The following is a 21,030-nucleotide window of genomic DNA, read 5'->3' on the forward strand; positions in this document are numbered from 1 at the left end:
CTTAAAGGCTCTGTTTGGGTGAAACTTTCACCAGAAAGCTCTTCCATCCAAATTACACCAGGGGCCTGCTCCTAAAACACCCCTCATTGCATTATAATGGTCTATTAATTTCACAAGATTGGGATCTCCATGAGGGAAGGCATGAAATTAAATTGTTGATATAATCTTCGTGATCAAATGATAGCCCTAAAACCAGAATCTCACACTCTAGCTTCCCAGTTCCTGTATGACAATTGGCTGGTGGAGGTATGGGGCTGGAGAGCTTCCCTTAGGAAGGAAAAGGGTCCCCTCAGATACCTGTGGTTGTTTCTGGTTGCACAGATGATGACAAAGTAGACAGGAATGTGGTGGTCTGCTCAAGATCTGTGAAAACAGCAGTCATCAGGGAGAAGCAAGGCCCCCCACAGAGTGGGAGAAGCCCCACTGTGCTCTCCTGGGCTCTAGCCTCAGTTGTCCCAGGACAACCATTCACAGGTGTACCATACCTGAGAGTATGGGGAGGAGTGATTGTGTGAGGAAATGGGTGAGCAAACCTGTAAATGAGTTCAAGAGAGAGAGAGTGGGTAAATGAGAGACTGAACAAAGAGGACAGAGAGATGGGGGACAGAAAAATGGACAAGCAAGTAGGATACCTGGATGGACAGAGGAAAAATGGACCGGTGCTGGGTCAAATAGAAAGCAGGAGGAATAAAGACAAGGAAGAGAAGTTGGAGAGGTGGAAGGAAAGAAGGAGTGCAGGACAGAAGTAGGAAAGGACAAACAGGTAAATGGACAGGATGGGCAGAGAGATGGTCAAAAAGAAGGAGAGAATAAACGGAAGAAAGAAAAGTTAGACAGATGAATGGAGGAACAGAAGGAAAGGACAAACAGATGAATGAGCAGAATGGTTGGTTGAATGGAAAGAAGGAAGAATGGAAAGAAGGAAGAGAGGGAGGGAGGGAGAGAGGAAGGAAGGAAAAAAAGGGATAATGGATACAAAGAGGAAAGAATGGATGGAAGAAATGGGGAGAGGGTCGGGGAAAGGGAGGAGAGAAGGGACAACTGGCAGGACGGAAGAACGGATGGGTTAACAGATAAACTAACAGACCACGGGATGAGTGTATATGGGCCAACGTGGCCTGAGCACTGAGTAGCCACCAGAGTTTGACACTCAGCTCGACACTGAGGACCCTTGTGGGGTTCCTGGAAGGGATTTTGTTGCCAGGAGGCAAGGACTGGAAGGTCAGTATCTGACCCCAGCACCTATCCCTGTAGGGAATGCTTGTTCAAATGTCCCTCTGACCCAAAGGGGTATGGAAAATTTAGAAAGCCAGTACCATGGATGCAGGTCCAGAGAGAGGCCACAGACTTAGCACTCTGCCTCCCGCTGACACCGCGGCCCCTTCAGTAGACTGGCCTGAGTCTGGGGCAAGCTCCCTCTGTCAGTAAGGAGACAAACTTGGTTCAAGGTCAGGGGAGGCTGAAATGGCACTGGGGGCAAAGATACGTACTTGCAGGAGGCTCATCTGGACCAGGTTCATTATACCCTGGAAACAGAAATGTCACGTATAAGGGGAGGTGGCAGAACGATTCCAGGTATTCCATGCCTTTGTCCATGTGGGGCTCCAGCCCGGAGGCCTTTCCCTCTGTACCAGGCGAGAGCATCTCCGCATCTTCTTTTTGTTTTGTTTTTTCAATCTAGTTGTGGGGGGCGCAGCTCACTGGCCCATGTGGGAATCGAACCGGCGACCTTGGTGTTATGAGCACTGCGCGCTAACCAGTGAACAAACCTGCCACCCATGCTCCACATCTTCTAAGATGAGACTCAAATGGCTTATCCACGCTAAAGGCTTTCCTGATCTTTTCATTTGAAACGCCCCTTTCCTCTCCACCTATCCAGCATGTGGCAAGAAACCCTCAGCACATTTATGTTCCTGCATTTATCCCCTCACGTATTCAGCCACTTTACCATCTTCCCTTCCACCTTCCCTCCAGTCTCTCCCTCCACCAAAGAATATTTATTGAGGGCTGACTGTGGGCCAAGTTCCATTGCAGCTGGGGAACACACAGTGAACCAAACACGCTCTGTCCGCTTGTGGCTTACATTAGGACAGGCTGTGCATGCAGCCTATCTCTGACCCTGAGTGCCAGGTGCAAGGTCCAGCTTATCGGAGACGCTTAGTAATTGCTGAGTCAGTGAAAAAACTGAAGCATAAACTTGGGCAGTTTCCAAGGGGGGAAATCCTAAACTGGCCCCTGCAAGGACCAAGGTGAAGGGAACAGATGGGAACTTAGAACATCAAGACGCAGACTAGCCACAAAACTACCGTGGGTATAGGCAGGTCCCTTCCTTCCTCTATGCCTCTGTTTCCCTCTTGGCTAACATGGAAGTCATAAAATAGCAGGATGTCTCCCTGACCACCTGACGGGGCAATGGTGATAAGAAAGTGGCAGTTGCCAAGTACCATTTGCAAGTTGGAGACCGAGAGGAGGGAAGCTGAGTTATTCCAATGAACCTACCACGGCCATGCTCTGCCCCTCAGAATGCCAGAGGAGAGTCACCCTCCTAAATGCTGTCTCTTCCAGGATTCTAGGCTGATAGCCAGTGTGTCCGAAGCTCGGACCCCCTAGATGTTCAGTCCCTTTCTTCCTTCCTGGCATAGGGGCCCCACCCAGGAAAAAAGTCTGTCCCTGGTCAAGGGTGAAAAGAAAGCAGAGAGGGGAGAGAGATGTGGGACTTCCTTCCCCAAGTTTCCCCTAGAAAGGCTGGTGTTAGACGTTGACAACTGGGGGTCATGCCCTGGCTCCACCACTCTCCAAAGTTATACCCATGGGCAAATGACTTAACCTTTCTAAGCCTCAGTTTATTCAGGTTTAAAATAGGTTTAATCAAAGATCAGCTTTCCAGGGTTGCTGGGAGGGGAGTCAGTGTGGAGTAGAGATTCACACCCAAGTTTGTCTCAAGGTTTACCCTGGAGAACTGGCACATGGAAACCCATCTGGAGTTAGAAAGTGGCCCCAGTGAAGGAAGTGGCCCACAGTGAAGTGGACTGAGAACCACTCACCATTGAGGTAGAGGCTGTCCTTATCCAGGGAGTAGGGGCCCAGCCTGGTGATGCCGTGGGTCTGCCAGCTCAGCTCCTGGAACACCTGCTTGGCAGGCAAACCTGGGCCGCTGGGGGGACGGCGGTAGGTGCAGAGGAAGTTCATCCTTGTCTTGGCCCCATTCTTCACAGGCCTAGGGAAGATGTGACCTTTGGGCATGCAGCCCATGTGGCACCTCTCCACCTGCAGTCACTGCACACCTCACATCCCATGTTTCAGCCTTGTTGAACCTTTCACAGTTTCCCCCCTTAGCCATACTCTACCCCAGGACCTTTGCACTTGCAGTGACTTCTGTCTAGAAGTCTCTCCCCTTCTCTCCTTACCTGGACAATTTCCTGGTCATCTTTCAGGTCTCAACTTAAACATCTCCTCCTCCTCAAAGAACCATCTCAGCTGGGTCAGGGACCTCTTCTAGTTCCCACAATACCCTGTGACTCCCCCATCACAGCCCTGGTCACCCACTATGTGAGCATGTAGTATGTGTCCCTGTTCCTTCCACATGGTAACCTCCATGAGGTCAGGGAATGGGGCAGTCCAGTTCACTGTCATCGTATTGAACCCCCAGCACCTAGCACATTTGCCTGCTCCCTGTAAAAACCAATGTCCTAATGAACCAACAAACAAAATGCGACATATACATACAATGGAATATTATTCCGCCCTAAAAAAAAGAAGAAAATTCTGACACATTACAGATGAAACTTGAAGATGTATGGTCAGTGAAATAAGAGTCAGAAAAAATAAAATACTTCATGATTCTACCCATATAAGATGCCCAAAGTAGCCAAATTCATAGAGATAGAAAAGATTAGGTTGATGCAAAAGTAATTGCTGTTTTTGCAATTATGAAACTTTGTGACCGCAATTACTTTTGCACCAACCTATAGCATGGTGGGTGCCACGATTGGGGGTGGGTAGAGAGAATGGGGAGTTGTTGTTTAGTGGATATAGAATTTCAGTTTTGCAAATTCTAGAGACTGGTTGCACAGCAAAGTGAATATACTTATTATTGCCAAAATGGATACTTAAAAATGGTTCAGATGGTGAGTTTATCTGTATTTTAGCACAATTTAAAAATCCACTTCCTTCAAGACTCTACCTGGTGTAGACCCCGTTGATGTCTCACGTCGCATTTCCTCCCTCTCTCTCCCTCGTTCTCTCTGCTCCAGCCACACTGGCCTCCCTGCTGTGCACTGACTGTGCCAAGCTCATTCCTACTGCATGCAGGACCCATGCACATGCTATCCCTTCTGCTTGGGACAGATTTCACGGCCAACTCCTTCTGGCCAATTGGGATACAGCTCAGAAGTCACCTCCACAGGGAGGCTACCCTGTCCCCTTGGGTAAAGCTCCTGTCCCATAATTCCCTACTTATTTATGCTTCCTATCACCTAATCACATTTGAAAGCACTTACTTCAATGTTTATTCTCCTCCTTATTGTCTGTTTTCTCCGCTAGATGGGGGCAGGGCAGTGCTTATCTCGTCACTGTGGTCCCTACCACTTGCCCCAGAGGACCTCTACCACCAGTGTCAATTGAATGACAATCCGAATTGAGAAGCGCTTCATAAGTACCAAGAGAACGCAAACTGACCCAGACTCATGAGAACAATTGCCCCGTGGGTACAGAGCTTCTGCTCGGGGTGACGAGAAGCGTTGGAACCAGATCGTGGTGATGGGCACACAATATTATGCCTGTAATTGATGCCACTGAATTGTATACTTAAAATGGCTTAAATGGGGAAGCTCGTGTGTTGATATGTATTTTATCAAAATTTAAAAAAAATTAATAATGGAATATTTTTTAAAACAGATGCAGAAAAAAACCCTCCAAGAATAGCCTGCCCACACCGGGGGCAGCCCCCACAGTCAGACGTCCATATCATTTGGTGGTGGGCCGTGAGGGGTTGTTCTCACCTGAGCGAGATGACCTTGCAACCTGCATACCGGGGACCGAGGCTGCTCCTCCGGAACAAGAGGCTGAGCTGGAGAGGAAGGAGAGAGCCCGTGGGGGTCAGAGATGGGCGACTGTCCCTAGGATGGGTAACAGAGGGGTGGGAAAGGTAAACAGGCCTCTCACCAGATGCTGCATGAGGGTGTCTGTGATGTTGAACTTGAGGGAGCCCGGATGGCCCATGTCCGCTGAGTAGCGCAGGTTGTTAAGCGTGAAATTCAGCGTGAATGACTCCTCATTGACCTGTGCAGCTATGGTAGGTGCAGAGAGAGCCAAGGCTCGCAGGGAGATCGGGGACCCGATGTCTACCTGCGTGGGGCTTCAGAGGGCCCATGTCTTCCTCCTGATAAGCCTGAGGGTCACTTGTTAAAGGAGACAACTCCAGCAGCGAAGAAGGACACGCTTAATAATTTGAGAGTATTGAGATGGACCGTTTCTACCCAGATGCAGGCCTCAGGGCTCTGTAAACACTGCTGGATTTGTACTTTCCCAGGAGAAAAGGCTCCAACTTGCCACACTGATGGGGAACTAATGAGCTCTGGTATTTTTATCCACATTCTCTCTCTCTAATCTCTATCTTTGTCACTCTGTGCCTTCGTCTCTCTCTCTCTCTTCCTTTCAAGAGATAGATGATGAGAGATAGATGATAGATAGATAGATAGATAGATAGATAGATAGATAGATAGATAGATAGATAGAGATAGAGAGACAGATAGATAGTTCTATATCCAAATCTGCTAGGACTGTTGGCTTTTTAAACCACTGCACAGAAAACTGGAAGACCTAGTTGTCAGGGCAGGAGAGTCATCTATCTATCATCTCAGAATGTGGTGGGAAAACATATATGTATCTAAGATTTCCTCACCCTGGGCTGGATTCTCCACCAAAACCCCAGGACAAAGAGAAGAGATGAGTTAAGGGCCCTTCCAAGTGTTTCCCTCATCAAGGAAAGGTGAAGGAGAACAACTGCTCCCCCAGAAAATCAGGGCCAGGAATACTCACTGGTGGTCGTCAAGACTGAGGCTCCATAGGTATAACCTGCAGAGAAGAGAGGCACTGAGCAAGAGTTGGGGTGAACGTAAAGGATTCAGGGCTTTATGTGAGAAAAGCAGAGGGAAGAGGCAGTGGAGAAATATTTAAGGAGGAGGCAACTAGGCAATGAGACTGAAGGCGGCTGACCTTCATCATAGGATTACTTCATCATAAGAAAGACTGAAGCCAGGCCAGAAGGAGAAAAAGAAGGCTCAAAGCTCACTACAAAATAAAGCCCCACTTGGGAGAGAAGTCATGGCTGTAGCCAAGCCCCTCACCATTGACGTAGAGGCTGTCACTGTCCAGGGTGAAGGAGCCCAGCCGGGTGACACCGTGGGTCTCGTGGCTCAGCTCCCAGAACAGCTGCTCTCTGTCCAGCCCAGGGCCCACGAGGTCAGAGTGGTAGGTGCAGACAACGTCCACTCCAGTGGCTGCTCCATGATTCTCAAGCCTGGGGAAGGAAGGACATAGGGGTGTGGAATACCACAGGGGGTCCTTCTGGGTGTGGGAAGCAAGAAAGTGGAAGTGAGAAAGCTAAGATAATGCTGAAAGGGGAGCTCTGAAGCCTTGGGGTTGGGGGTGGGGAAACCTAAATGTCTGTCATCTGAGACAACCCTGTCACCATTAGGAACAGGAAATATTTCAATTAGAATTTGCAGACAGGATGCAGTAGTTCTTCTAATAGGAGAAGCTTCATTTAAAATAAAACATTGAATTACGTAAACAAAACATTGTCTGAATTACGTAAACAAAACATTGTCTGAATTACGTAAATTATAAACATGATGCCTCATTTCCGACCTGGAACATATTCACCACCCCCGGGCATGAAGAAGGCATGAAGGTGCCCTGGTGGGTGCTGGAGGTTAGCAGTGCCAGGGACATGCCCAAGAACGGAGCCCTGCAGGCTGGTGCATGAGGGTCCCCTGACCTGAGGAATCACTCCATCTGGGGGTCTCACCTGAGCGAGGCCAGTCTGCAGCCAGAGTAGAGGAGGCTGACATGGGTCTTATTGAACAAGAGCTGGAGCTGGAGGGGAAAAGGGGAGGTGAGTGGAAGGGCTGAGGGGCTATGTGGGCAGGCAGGAAAGGGGCTGACAGCGGTCATCGAAAGGCTCTCACCTGGTGCTGTAGGATCCTCTCGGTGGAGGTGAACTTCAAGGAAGCTGGGTGCCCCATGTCCTCTGTGTAGCGCATGTTGGTGATAGTGAAATTCAGGGTGAAAGACACCAGAGTGAGGCCAGTGGCTGCAGTGGGGCGGAAAGAAAGATGTCTCATTAGGGCTACAGTAATGACCAGGGGTGTCTGGGGCTCTAACCATGGGGCACTGGCAGGGGACAAAGGAGAGCCATGGGCTGCAGGAGCTGAAAGGGTAAGCATTATGGAATTCCTAAGATACCAAGAACCTTCGTTCATTCATTCAGTGAGCACTTATTGAGCACCTAATGTGTGAGAGGCTGTGTGCTGGGCCCTGCAGGTCCAAAGATGAATAGAGCACAGTCTCCTAACGTTGTAGCCAGGGGAGTAACCAGAGCATGACACTGCAGGCAAGCTGGGGGCATGAGCCATCCCAGGAGGGATGTCCCAACAAGTGACTGGGGAAAGCTTCTCAGAGGAAGCATCATTTCCGGTGTGACCAAAAGTATGAGTGAGAGTTAGGTGGGAAGAGCGCTCAAGCAGAAGGAACAGCCTGGGTAAAGACCCTGCATGAGAACAGAGCAGTTGCCCTCGAGGAACTTGAAGCCCTTTCATTCCGCCATGGGGAAGAGTAGATGTGAGCCTGGAGGGGTCCCCTGTGCTCAGAAAGGGGCGGCAGTCACTACGCAGTACAGGGGTTTGGATGTGATTTGTAGAGCAGGGGGTCATCCAAAGGTTGTCAACGAAACAGGAATTATGTGGGCAGAGGTACATTGGGAGGGATGTTGCAGCTTCTGTGTGAAAGAATACAGGAGGTGAGTGGAGGCGACTGCACTTGTTCTAGCAAAAAGAAATGCCAGTAGCCTAAATAAAGGCTGAGTGACACAAATGCAGACAAAAGGACTCATGAGATATTCTGTAGGGAGAGGAGATGATTTGGAGATGGATGGAGTCGGGAGGGGAGCCATAGGGTGGGTCCAGGTTGGCGCTTGTGTCTCTGCCTTTGGTGATGAGGAGAAAGAGTAAGTTTTGGAAAAGAGAATGACTTCAGGGTCAGAGAACAAGGAGTTGGGTGGTGCCCAGAGGTGGGTGGGCCAAGGCTCAGGAGCTGCTACATGGCATGGGCTGGCCTCAGGATTTGGATTCTCAGCCACTGGATCCTGAGTAGTCAGACGGTCCCTGAAATCCACAGCAATGGACAAGTTCCCTCAGGGAAGGTGAGTGAACAATGAGAGAGGTGACCTGGTATGAGTGACTTTGTATAAATGATTTGGTGCCCTTCGGAGCCCTCCTACCAGTGGGCCTGATGGAGGGGGATGGAGCCAGAGAAGGAAAGTATGTGGAAGTCACAGAAACTGAGGGAAAATGAAATCCCAAGTGTACTGTACCCTTAAGGAGTGGTGGCAGGAGTAGTGGTTCTAGTTATAACACATGCGTGCCTCATTCGATGCACCATTTATCCTGGAGTCAGGGCATCATCGTCAGTTATGTGGGGAGTGGAGAGGAGGGGAGACTCCTTTCACCTCCAGTTTAGCCCACACTTTTGTGCCTGTTTTCTGGACTCCTCCCCATTCAGATGGGGGGGCACAGGAGGGAAGATTGGCAGGTTGAACAGTTCCCATGTTTAGGGCGGTAGTCACGGTACACAAGAGTCTGAAATACTCACTGTTGGGGGTGTTAACTGAGGTGGGATGGGTGTAACCTGTAAAGAGAGGGAGAGATGTGAGGAAAGGGGGAGGGAGAGATCTTCAAGGAAGAGGCAACTCCGCCATTGCAGAGATGGTGGCTGGACCATCACAGCTGGGATTCTGAAGAGGAGACCGAGTGCTCATGTGGAAAACACAAAATCCACTCTCCCATCCCCAGAGGCCAAAGCCTTGCTCAAAGCACTCCGACATGGGAGGCCCAAGGAGAGTTTGAACTTGGGCCAGGAACCTGCTGCAGTAGAGCCCACTCAGTGGGGAGGACGGGACTCACACCCCAACATAGCCCCTCACCATCCATACGGACACTGTCGCCACAGAAGCTGGGACAACACATCCCAGGTGCTTGGGTTGGTGACCTCCTCATCACGAAGATGCCAGAGAGGAGGTGGGTTTTAGGGGTACTGGTCCCCGTTCTCCCGAGGCTGGAAGTGACGTGGGGGTGGGGAGGGGAGGCAGTGAACTCCTGGCCTCTTCCATTCCTAAGGACTGGGACTTACATGATTGTGGAGGTTTCTAAAGCCTCAGAATACTCACTGCTGGGGGTGGTGGCCGGTGTCTGGTGGGTGTAACCTGCACAGGTAGAGAAAGATAAGGTGAGGAGGGAGAGGGATGAGGAAAAGGGAGGAATGGAGAGGAAGAATGTGGGACCTGATGAGATGCAAAAAAAAGGGCAACTTCTTACCACTGACATAGAGACTGTCCTGGTCCAGGGTGTAGGGGCCCAGCTGGGTGATGCCATTGGTCAGCTGGCTCAGCTCCCAGTACAGCCACTCCCTGTCCAGCCCTGGGCCCAGAGGGTCAGGTTGGTAGGTGCAGACGACATCCACTCCAGTGGCTGTCCCATCCTTCTCAGGCCTAGGGAGTGTGGGTGAGGGGATGACAATAAATGAAGTGAGTTTCTAGGGAGAGGTCATGAGATCCCTGTGGGGCAGGAAAGGAAAGGGCCAGAGTAAATGGGGAGGCTGGTGAGTTGTGAGAAGTCAGATTTAGAGCCTCTGAGACCTCCAACTTCTGACCAGCCTGAGACTGTGAGCACAGTCAGTGGATGAGAAAACTATTATTAAATTGCCCGGCAGAAGCCTGCATCCTCAAGGCATGGGGACAGGAGAGCTCATACTTGAGACATGTGTAGAGCTGGAATTTGAGATTAAGAGAAACCCAAATTCTTGTCTTGAGAGAAACCCTGGGGACAGAATTGGAAACCTAAAGGAAATGCCCTCATTGGTCAAAGGGAGGGAGGAGGGAATTCAGAAGGATGACCAGGCTAGGGGCCCATACTGCCGATGGGCCCTGCAGAATCTGGGGACAGTTCGGGGGGCTTACAATGAGAAGAGGCATTGACCCTGGAGCCAGCGCCTCCTGAATTCCACCTCTGCTAAGGACTTGGACAGGGAGGGCAGGAAGGAATCATACCAAACTCCTCAGGTCTGGGTGCACCTGAGGCAGCCCTGGCCGGCTAGTCCAAGGTCTCACCTGAGGAGGGTCAGTCTGCAGCCCGAGTAGAGGGGGCCCACACTGGTGTTCTTGAACAAGGGCCCAAGCTGTGGGTGAGGACAAGGAGAACAGTGACAGGTTAAGAGGCAGCAGCCAGCCGGTCATCAATGGGTGAGACACGAGTGAGGTGGGTGGGCCTAGCACTGGTGGGCTGGGCAGGAGTGGGAGGGAGGGTCATCGGTGGGCAGGAAGGAGACTAAGTAGGTGGTTCTGGCTCCAGCGAGCAGGACAGGGTGAAGTGGGTGGGAATGGCACCAGCAGGTGGGGCAGAGGTTAGGTGGGCAGATCAGCGTCGTGGGCAAGGCTCTCACCAGGTGCTGCAGGAACTTGTCGGTGGTATTGAATTTCAAGGAGCCTGGAGGCCACATGTCCTCCGTGTAGTACAGATTAGTGATGGTAAAGTTGAGGGTGAAAGGCAACAGGGGTGGTCCCGTGGCTGCAGCAGAAGAGGGAGAGAAAAGACCACACTGAGTGAGGCCTGAGATGGATTCAGGCCTGGGCCACAGTCCTGAGACCAGGGGCCATCTCACAGCGACTGCTAATGGTCCTTGTGGTCGAATTCCAGAATCATCACTGTAGATGTTAAACCATCATATGCAGCAGGTGAAACAGGGAACAATTTGGAGTCTGTGAAGCTTTGAAGGAGACAGTTTGCAACCTAATCTTGTTATTTATTTCAACTCAATTGTTAACTGACTTTCCTCCATCCATCCACCCAACCAACATTTAGTAGCCACTTCTCTGTGTCCAGCTGACAACACTGAGGTGACTCCCAGCTTAGTCTTATTGCAATGACTCCCCAGCCTGTGTCCCCGACCCCTTCCCTTCCTGAAAGCTGGAGATGTGTTGGAGGCCTGCTGCGTGTATCTCTGGTGACATAGTGGCTTCTGAAGACCACTCGGTACTCACCACTGGGGGTTGTTTCTGAAGTATGTTGGGTGTAACCTGCAGAGAGAGAGGGAAAGAGAGGCGGAAGGTGCTGGGTGTGGAGAAGGAATAAAAAAAAGGAATAAAAAAATTGCAGGGGAAGAACAAGGGCTCGGCAATACAGCAAAACAAACATGGCTGCTGCTCACCATTGATATAAAGACTGTCCGGGTCCAGGGTGTAGGGACCCAATTTGGTGATGCCTTGGGTCAGCTGGCTCAGCTCCCAGTACAGCTGCTCTCTGTCCACTCCTTGGCCTGTAGGGTCAGGGCGGTGAGTACAAACTGTGTTCACACTGGTGGCTGCTCCGTCTTTCTCAGGCCTTGGAGGAAGGGACACAGAAGCAGAGCCAGTGAGGATCTATCTGCAGAAGGTCCTTGAGAACGTGGTGGGGGCACCACAGAGGAAGTTAGAAGTGGTAGGTCTCTTGTCAATAGGATCTGGAATGCTGTGTCATTCGCCATTGAGGGAATTTGCTCCAAATGTACAAATAGTTCCATAAAAGGCCACCTTGTGAGTCCAGGCCTCCCCTCACTGGCCTCTAGTCTCTGCACAGCAGCCAGTTGCACTCTAAGTGGAAATCTTTCCTTAGCTGACATTTGCTGAAATATGTTCCATCCCCACTGCCTGTGCATGAAGCCCAGTGACCCAACATGCACGTAGGGAATCCAAGGCCTGCCTTGCTCGCCTCTCTGCTTTCCCCCTTCCGGGTGAGTATGTCTGCTCTGCATGCCCTCTCTACCGTAGACTCTGCTTTCTCCACATGTCATTTCCTCTCCCTGCAGTACTCCTCCTGGCCCACAGCTGTGTCTCCTGACCGTCACTTACTCCTTTCCAAGTATGAGGCTCTATCTCAGTTCCTCCTAGATCCACTACACTTCTCTCATCTTTCAGCATTTCAATGGTGTCACTGGGCCTCAGTTTCTTATCTACAAAAATGGGTATAATCATAGTATTCAGGTATACCTTGTGACGATTAAAAATGTTGATATTAATAATATGCTTAAAAATAGTGTAATTAATATGTATACATGTTTGCATATATTTGTATATAATTAATGTAATGCATTATTCTTGATGGCACAATCTAGATTTTGGCCCCCACCAAGTTTTGGGAGTGGAGCACTGAGCTTGGTACACAATAGGAGATCAAGCAATGTTTGTGGATGGAAAACCAATGTGTGGCACTCTAGGCCAGGGGAGTGAGGGGCTACTTTCACTGTGGGAGTCATCAGCAAGACTCTAAGAAAGATGATTTCATTCCATCCCTCTCTATCCTGGCGTCGCAGGGAGAAAATTATTTCTCAAATTCTACTTTTGGAGGGCTGTACATTTTTCCAGAGAGATGGCCACTGAGGCTAAACCCTCTAAAAAATGTCAGGATGGAACAGGTCACTCATGCTCGAAACCCCTGTCATCAGCTGACCTAGGGTCAAGTTCCATACCTCTGCACTGGAAGAGAGCAGAGAATCAAAGTCAGGGATCATCCGGAAAGATAATGAACTCATTGTTCTTCACAAAGATGCAAAGCAGGCCTCGCGAGAAAAGGCCTGGGCTCTGAGGAGACTGGGTTAAATCCTGGTTCCACCATTTGGCAGCTATTGGCTCTGGGAAAGTTCTTTAAATTGTGCCTTTATGTTTCATCTGTAAAATGGGGATATTAATAATGATGTTCAAAGAATTTTGGGAATATGGGAATCATTTCACTGTCTCCCTGGATTTTCACTCCCAGGGGACATCTGGCAATGTCTGGAAACATTTTGGGTTGCCAAAACTTTGGGGGTTTGGGGTACTACAGGCATCTAGAAGATAAAGGCCAAGAAGCTGCTAAACACCCAATAATGCAGAGGACAGCCACCCACAGCAAGCATTATCTGGCCCAGAATGTCAATATTGGCCATACATCAAGAACCCAATATCTGAAGCATACTAAGTGCTCGCTGTGTGTTAGCCTGCAGAAATCCTTACATGTAGGAGTGACGTCAGCAGCACGGTAGCAGCATGGTAGGTCTTTCCCCTTGAAGTTACAACAAGTTGGACAGCTCGAATGCAACAAAAGCATCTCTGCTCAGCACACAAACACATCTGAGAGGTTCTCACATTGAGACATCTAAAGGTGAGTATACAGCAGAGATAGGATGGAGGGGGGAAGGACAGAGATGGAAGTTGCACCCAGTCCCGTACGCCCCAAGGCCCCAGCAGATGAGATACCAGTTAATGGTTGTGATGCAACCATTCCTGGGCAAATTGGAAGGGCAGGGACAGCAACTGGGTCTGGGTGGCTGGCACACATAGAGGCTGGGCCCAGGGTCAGGGGCAAAGAAGCAGTGCAAAAAGTCACAGTACTCCACAGCCCAACAGCACAAGACAAAGGATGTGGGAACTGCCCACCCTGTGGCCCACACAGCAGTAAAATCCTCACTTGGCAGACCTTAAAAGGACTGAAAAAAACTTTTCAACATAAGTGGTCTGTACTCATTGTGGCTGAAACCATGAGGAACAGCAGAATCTCAGACGCATAAACCCACTTCCTCCCCCCACCACGTCCAACCCTCCACCACCCAGTGGGGCGTAGCCTGGAGTAGGCAGCTGGGCCAACTCAGACAGAGCAGCTCTGATGGTGGCTTCTGGCTAAAGAAAGGCAGCGCCAAGAACATACAGCCAGGAAACCCATAGCCCACCCCTTCTAGTCCATAGGAGTGGTGCCTCGTGACCAAGGCAACTGGGTTGTAAACAGGATGCCCATCTCCTCAGGGAGTATGGGCATTCCACTGCTGAGGCAACAGCACCCCACAGAAATTCTAGAAGCCCAGCAGTGCAGGTAAAATAAAATAAAAACTTGCATTTACTTCAGTGCCACCTACTAGAAAACAGAAGAAAAAAAACTCTACTTAGCAACCTGCTAAATGGTGAGGTGTCAAATACTCTTTAAAAAACAGAATTTCATTTCCACAAATGCCCAGGCAGAAGAATAACCCACCAAGAATAATGACTAATCAAGAAAATTCAGAAACAAAATGAAAAATCTCCAGAAAGTAAACTTAAAGACATGGGAAACTGTGATTTAAATCATAGAGAATTCAAGATTGCAGCTCTGAAAAGAATCAATGAGATACAAGAAAACTCAGGAAAACAATTCAACAAACAGAAATAAAATCAATGAACAAGAATTAACCTGTGAGAATGAAACTATAAAAAAGAACCAAACAGAAACTCTGGAGCTGAAGAACTCAACGTGAGATAAAGAAAAAACTAATGAATTTAGGAAATACAGCAGAACATATGGAGAAAAAAATGGGTGACACAGAAGATAGAAATCTAGAAATGACTAAAGTAAAAGAAGACAGCTATTTGAGAGAGAAAAAAATGAAAGAACTCCATGAGAACTATCTGACACCATTAGAGAAAGCAACATAAGAATAATGGGTATACCAGAAGGAGAAGAGAGGAAAAAGAGAGCCTATTCCAACAAATAATCAATGAGAACATCCCAAACTGGATGAAAAAACTAGATCCTCAATCCAAGACCCTAAGATAACACCTAATTATCTCAATCCCAAAATGCCTTCTGCAAGGCACATTATATTGAAACTACCAAAAATTAATGACACACAAAAAAAGAATTCTCAAGGCAGCCAGGAAAAAGATGGTAATCTATAAAGGAAACCATTAGACTATCATCGGATTTTCTAGCAGAAACCTTACAAGCTAGAAGAGAGTGGAATCAAATACTCACATTATTGAAAGAGAGAAATTACCAGCCAAGAATAATATATCCACCAAAATTATCCTTTCAATATGAAAGAGAAATAAATACGTCTTCAGACATACAGAGCTGGGAGAATTTACCGCCACAAGACCTGCATTACAAGAAATACTGAAAGGGTGCCCTTCTACCTGAAACAAAGAGACAAAAGAATACAAAATTATGGTAAGATGACTACTAGACAAACAGAAATAGAAAATTGCAACTTTCATCAGACTAGTGCATTATACACTCAAATAAAACGTTAAAAGAGGTAAAACATTTTTTTAAAGGAAGAAACTAGCTTTGGAATTTGGAAATGAACTCACAGCATAAAAAAGGGTAATTTGTGACAACAACAACAAAAAAGGGACAGGGAAAAAGAAGTTAACTTGCAAAGAAGACTGCAGATAATATGCAATCTGAAGAAAAAGGAGTATTGTATATATGAAACTTTGTTTTCCATAAACCTAATGGTAACAAGAACAACAAAAAACTAGAACTGAGACACATAACATAAAAAAAGAGGAAACAAAGGAGGAAAAATCATAGAATACCACCAAACTAAAATAACAGACAAAAACATGAGAAAAGAAACAATGGAGACACCAAGATACCAGAAACAAAAGTTACAATGGGTATATTAATCCTCAAGTATCAATAATTACCCTAAATGTAAATATACTGAACACACGAATAAAAAGGTACAGAGTAGCCGGGTGGATCAAATAACAAAACCCAGCTATATGCTGCCTTCAGGAGACACATCTCAGCTTCAGGGACAAATAGAGACTCAAAGTGAAAGGGTGGAAAATGTTACGCCAAGCAAATGGCATCCAGAGAAAAGCAAGCGCAGCTCTACTTATATCAGACAAGATAGATTTCAAAATAAAAAAAAAAAAAGTAACAAAAGACAAAGATGGACATTTTATAATAATAAAGGGGACAATATGTCAAGAAGACATAACTCTTATCAATCTTATGCAACCGAACTGGGAGCACCAAAATAAATAAAGCAACTACTAACAGAAATAAAGAGAGAAACTGACAAAAACACAATTATAGCTGGGGACCTAAATACCCCATTGACAGCAATGGATAGATCATCCAAACAGAAAATCAATAAGGAAATATCAGCCTTAAATGACACATTAGACTTCATGGTCATAATTGACATTTACAAAGCTTTTCATCACAGAAAACTACCTTATACATTCTTTTACCGTGCACGTGGAACATTCTCAAGGATATACCATATGTTGGGACACAAAACTAGCCTCCACAAATTTAAGAAGAATGAAATTATATCAAGCATATTCTCTGACCACAATGCTATGAAATTGGAAATCAAATGCACAAGAGAAGCAGGGACAACCACAAATATATGGAGATTAAACAACATGATACTAAATAACAACAACAACAACAAAAACTAGTTTTAGGGACATTTGGGACAACATCTAGCATAACATTTTCATCATAGGGTTACCAGAAGGAGAAGAGAATAAGCCAAGGGATTGAGAACCTATTTGAAGAAAATGAGAAATTCCTGTGGAACTGAGAAAGAAGGGTCTCTTTATACAGAACGTTCAGAATTCCTAAAGGATGTTAGGGGGAAATGCTCTAACAAATCAGTATCTTGCTGGCACCAGGGAGGGATTTTAGAGATGATTAAAGAGAAGTGTGGAAAATGCAATCTTTCTTAAATTTTGTGTTAATTTGTAAAATCCTTGATGTCATAGATTTGCTCCAAATTATAATCCAATACTAAATAAAGAAAATATTATACTGAAAAAATACATAGTACTAAACAATGACAATCAAAGAAGAAATAAAAGAAGAAATGAAAAGATACATAGAGACAAGTGAGAATGTCAACTCAACATATGCAAATTGTTTGGTTACAGCAAAAGCAGTAATAAGAGGAAAGTAAATCATTAAAGGCCTAACTCAAGAAACAAACAAACAAAAAGCTCAAATGAACAGCATAATATCCCACCTTAAAGAACTAAAAAAAGAAGAAGAAATGAAGCCCAAAGTCAGTAGTAGAAAGGAAATAATAAAAATTAGAGCAAAATTAAACGAAATAGAGAATAAAAAGGCAACAGAAAAAATTAATGCAACAAAGAACTAATTATTTGAAAAGATTAATAAAATTGACAAGCCTCTGGATAGACTAAGTAAAGAAAAAAGAGAAAAGACTCAAACAAAATCAGAAATGAAAGAGAAGTTGCTACAGAACCACAGAAATACAGTCTTATACAAGAATGTTATCAAAGACTATATGCCACCAAATTCAATAACCTAGAAGAAATGGACAAGTTCTTAGTAATCTATAATCTTCCTAGACTGAATCACAAAAACAAAAGCAAAACAAAACAAAACAAAAAAAACTGGACAATCTACATAGGCTAATCAACAGTAAGGAAATTGAAACAAGCATCAAAAACTTTTCAAAAAGTAAAAGTTCAGAACTAGATGGCTTCACTAGTGAATTCTACCATAAATTAAAACAGGATTTAATACCTATCCTTCTCAAAATCTTTCCACAATTACTTTAAGTGCAAATAGATCAAATGCTGCAATCATAAGACACAGGAAGGCTGAATGTATAAGGAAACAAGACCCTTACATATGCTGCCCACAAGAGACTCACTTCAGATTGAAAGACACACACAGACTCAAAGTAAAGGGATGGAAAAAGATATTTCATGAAAATGGAAATGTAGAAAAATAATTTGGGGTAGCAATACTTATACCAGACAAAATAGACTTTAAAACAAAGGCTATAACAAAAGACAAAGAAGGACCCAGTAATCCCACTTCTGGGTATTTATCCGAAGAAACCCAAAACGCTACTTCCAGGGGACATTCGCATCCATATGTTCATTGTTTACAATGGCCAAGATGTGGAGGCAGCCTGGGTGTCTGTTGATGGATGAATGGGTAAAGAAGAAGTGGTACATGTATATATATATATACAATGAAATATTACTCAATCATAAAAAAGAATGAAATCTTGCCATCTGCAACAACATGGATGGACCTGGAGGGTACTGTGCTGAATAGACTAAGTCATACAAGGGAAAGACAAATGCCACATGATATCACTTATAAGTGGAATCCGAAGAACAAATAAATGAACAAATAAAACAGAAACAAACTCAGATACAGAGAACAAGTTGATAGTTGCCAGTTGGGAGGGAGTTGGGGAGTGGGTGCAAAAGGGGAAGGGATTAAGAAGTACAAATTGGTTGCTACACAGTAGTCATGGCGATGTAGGGTACAGCATAAGGATTATAGTTAATAATATTGTAATAACTATGTATGGTGTCAAACAGGTGCTAAGTTTATTGGAGTGATCACTTTGTAAGTATAGAAATGTCTAATCACTGTGTTGTACACCAGAAACTAATATAACATTGTAAGTCAATTGTAATTGAAAAAGAAATGAATTATTTAAAAAATAAATGAATGAAACTATATGAAACTAAAAAGTTTCTGCACAGCAAAAGAAACCAAAACAAAAGGGCAACCAACCAAATGGGAGAAGATATTTGCAAACAACCCCTCTGACAAGGGTAAGTATCTAATATGTACATAGAATTCATAGAACTCAGAAACAAAAAACGAACAATGTAGGGCTGGCCGGATGGCTCAGTTGGTTAGAGCGCGAGCTCTTAACACCAGGGTTGCCGGTTCAATTCCTACATGGGATGGTGGGCTGTGCCACCTACAACTAAGATTGAAAATGGAGACTGGACTTGAAGATGAGCTGTGCCCTCCACAACTAGACTGGAGGACAATGATTGATGGTCCTGGAAAAACACTGTCCCCCAATATTCCCCAATAAAATAATTAAAATATAAAAACCAATGTAATGAAAAATATGAGTAGAGGACCCAAACAGGCACTTCTCCCAAGAAAACATACAAATAGCCCACAGATATATGAAAAGATGCTAAACTTCACTCGCTATTAGGGAAATGCAAACCAGAACCACAATGAGATACCACCTCACCCCAGTCAGAATGGCTGTCATCATCAAGACAAGGAATAACAAGTGTTGGAGAGGCTGTGGAGGCAAAGGAACCCTCATGCACTGTTGGTAGGAATGTAAACTGGTACAGCCCAATGGAAAACAATATGGAGACACCATATACAAACATAAATTAAAAATGGCTTAAAGACTTAAATGTAAGATCTGAAACCATAAAATTCCTAGAAAAAATATAGGAAGAAACTTCACAGACATTACCCGGAGTGAGATTTTTACTGATATATCCCCTCGTGCGAGGGATGTAAGAGAAAAAATAAACACATGGGATTACATCAAACTAAAAAGTTTTTTCACAGCAAAGGAAACCATCAATAAAACAAAAAGGGATCCTATTGATTGGGAAAGGATATTTGCCAATGATATATCTGATAAAGGATTAATATCACAAATCTATAAAAAATTCACTCAACTTGACTCCAAAAAAACAAACAATTAAAAAATGGGCAGAGGACATGAAGAGACATTTTTCTAAAAAGGACATACAGATGGCAAACAGACATATGAAGAAATGCTCAACCTCACTAACCATCAGAGAAATGCAAATAAAAACCACAATGAGATACCACCTCACCCCAGTCAAAATGGCTATCATCAATAAATCAACAAACAAGTGCTGGCGCGGATGTGGAGAAAAGGGAACGCTTGTGCACTGTTGGTGGGATTGCAGATTGGTGCAGCCACTATGGAAAACAGTATGGAGGTATCTCAGAAACCTGAAAATGGAACTACCTTATGATCCAGTAATTCCACTCCTAGGCATCTATCCGGAGAAATCCAAAACTCCAATTCAAAAATCAGTATGCACTGCTATGGTTATTGCAGCACTATACACAATAGCCAAGAAATGGAAACAACTGAAATGCCCATCGGTAGATGACTAGATTAAGAAACTGTGGTACATTTATACAATGGAGTATTACGCAGCCATAAAGGAAAAAGAAATCTTACCATTTGCAGCAACATGGATGGATCTAGAGAACATTATGTTAAGTGAAATAAGTCAGAAAGAGAAAGACAAGTACCATATGATTTCACTTATATGCGGAATCTAAAGAAAAGAATAAGTGAATGAACTAATCAGAAACAGTTTTGGGGACAAAGAGGAAAAACTGAGGGTTATTAGATGGGCGGGGGGGTGGGGATAAGGGGAAAGGTGAGGAGATTAGAAAACAGTCAGAAACCACAAAATGGCCTCAGGGTTTTTGAAAAATAATTTAGGGAACGTAATCAATAATGTTGTAAAAATTTTGTAGGGTATCTGATGGACACGTGTCCCATCTGGGAGACCACCTCAGGGAAGATGTAGATGCTTAATCAATGTACTGTACACCTGAAGCTGAACAATAATGAATGCCAACTATAATTTTATATATATAATGTGATGGCTCGGTGCGATGTCGGAGGGATAGTGGATGGGGGGATGGGGGACGGGGGTCCACAGTGTGAGGGATATAAATGATGAACGTCTAAGTATTACCTTGTCTTGTGCACCTGAAACTAATAAAAAAAAATGGAGGCTCCTCAAAAAATTAATAGAATTACCATACAACCCAGCAGTCTCTCTTCTGGGTATCTACACCCAATATTTGAAAACATTTATCCATAAAGGTATATGTAGCCCTATGTCTATTGCAGCATTATTCATGGCGATAACCAAAAGGTGATAACCACATGGAAACAACCAAAGTGTTAGATGTGTGATTGGATAAAGAAGATCTGGTCCATATATACAATGGAATACTACTCAGCCATAAAATAGATGAAATACTGCCCTTTGTGACAACATGGATGGATCTCAAGAATGTCACGCTAAGAAAAATAATTCGGATGGAAAAGAACAAGAATCATATTATTTCACTCATACGTGGGATATAAAACAGAATGCAACAAAAA

The 21,030-nt window shown here is 45.2% G+C and overlaps 1 protein-coding gene across 1 annotated transcript in view; it reads right to left on the reverse strand.

Moving 5' to 3' along the window:
- Positions 1 to 21,030, reverse strand: part of MUC16 (mucin 16, cell surface associated) — a gene marked incomplete at its 5' end in the record, with an annotated part of 48,374 nt that overhangs the window by 19,236 nt on the left and 8,108 nt on the right. Inside the window, 16 exons of the mRNA XM_081076020.1 lie at positions 298 to 363; positions 1,491 to 1,526; positions 3,045 to 3,217; positions 5,001 to 5,068; positions 5,164 to 5,288; positions 6,040 to 6,075; positions 6,348 to 6,520; positions 7,031 to 7,098; positions 7,191 to 7,315; positions 8,872 to 8,907; positions 9,446 to 9,481; positions 9,594 to 9,766; positions 10,385 to 10,452; positions 10,717 to 10,841; positions 11,315 to 11,350; positions 11,482 to 11,654. Coding sequence (XP_080932146.1) covers positions 298 to 363; positions 1,491 to 1,526; positions 3,045 to 3,217; positions 5,001 to 5,068; positions 5,164 to 5,288; positions 6,040 to 6,075; positions 6,348 to 6,520; positions 7,031 to 7,098; positions 7,191 to 7,315; positions 8,872 to 8,907; positions 9,446 to 9,481; positions 9,594 to 9,766; positions 10,385 to 10,452; positions 10,717 to 10,841; positions 11,315 to 11,350; positions 11,482 to 11,654 — 1,517 coding nt within the window. The remainder of the gene's footprint in view (positions 1 to 297; positions 364 to 1,490; positions 1,527 to 3,044; positions 3,218 to 5,000; positions 5,069 to 5,163; positions 5,289 to 6,039; positions 6,076 to 6,347; positions 6,521 to 7,030; positions 7,099 to 7,190; positions 7,316 to 8,871; positions 8,908 to 9,445; positions 9,482 to 9,593; positions 9,767 to 10,384; positions 10,453 to 10,716; positions 10,842 to 11,314; positions 11,351 to 11,481; positions 11,655 to 21,030) is intronic.

The sequence above is a fragment of the Rhinolophus hipposideros genome (genome assembly GCF_964194185.1).
Source record: "Rhinolophus hipposideros genome assembly, chromosome: 16".
NCBI classification, from domain to species: Eukaryota; Metazoa; Chordata; class Mammalia; order Chiroptera; family Rhinolophidae; genus Rhinolophus; species Rhinolophus hipposideros.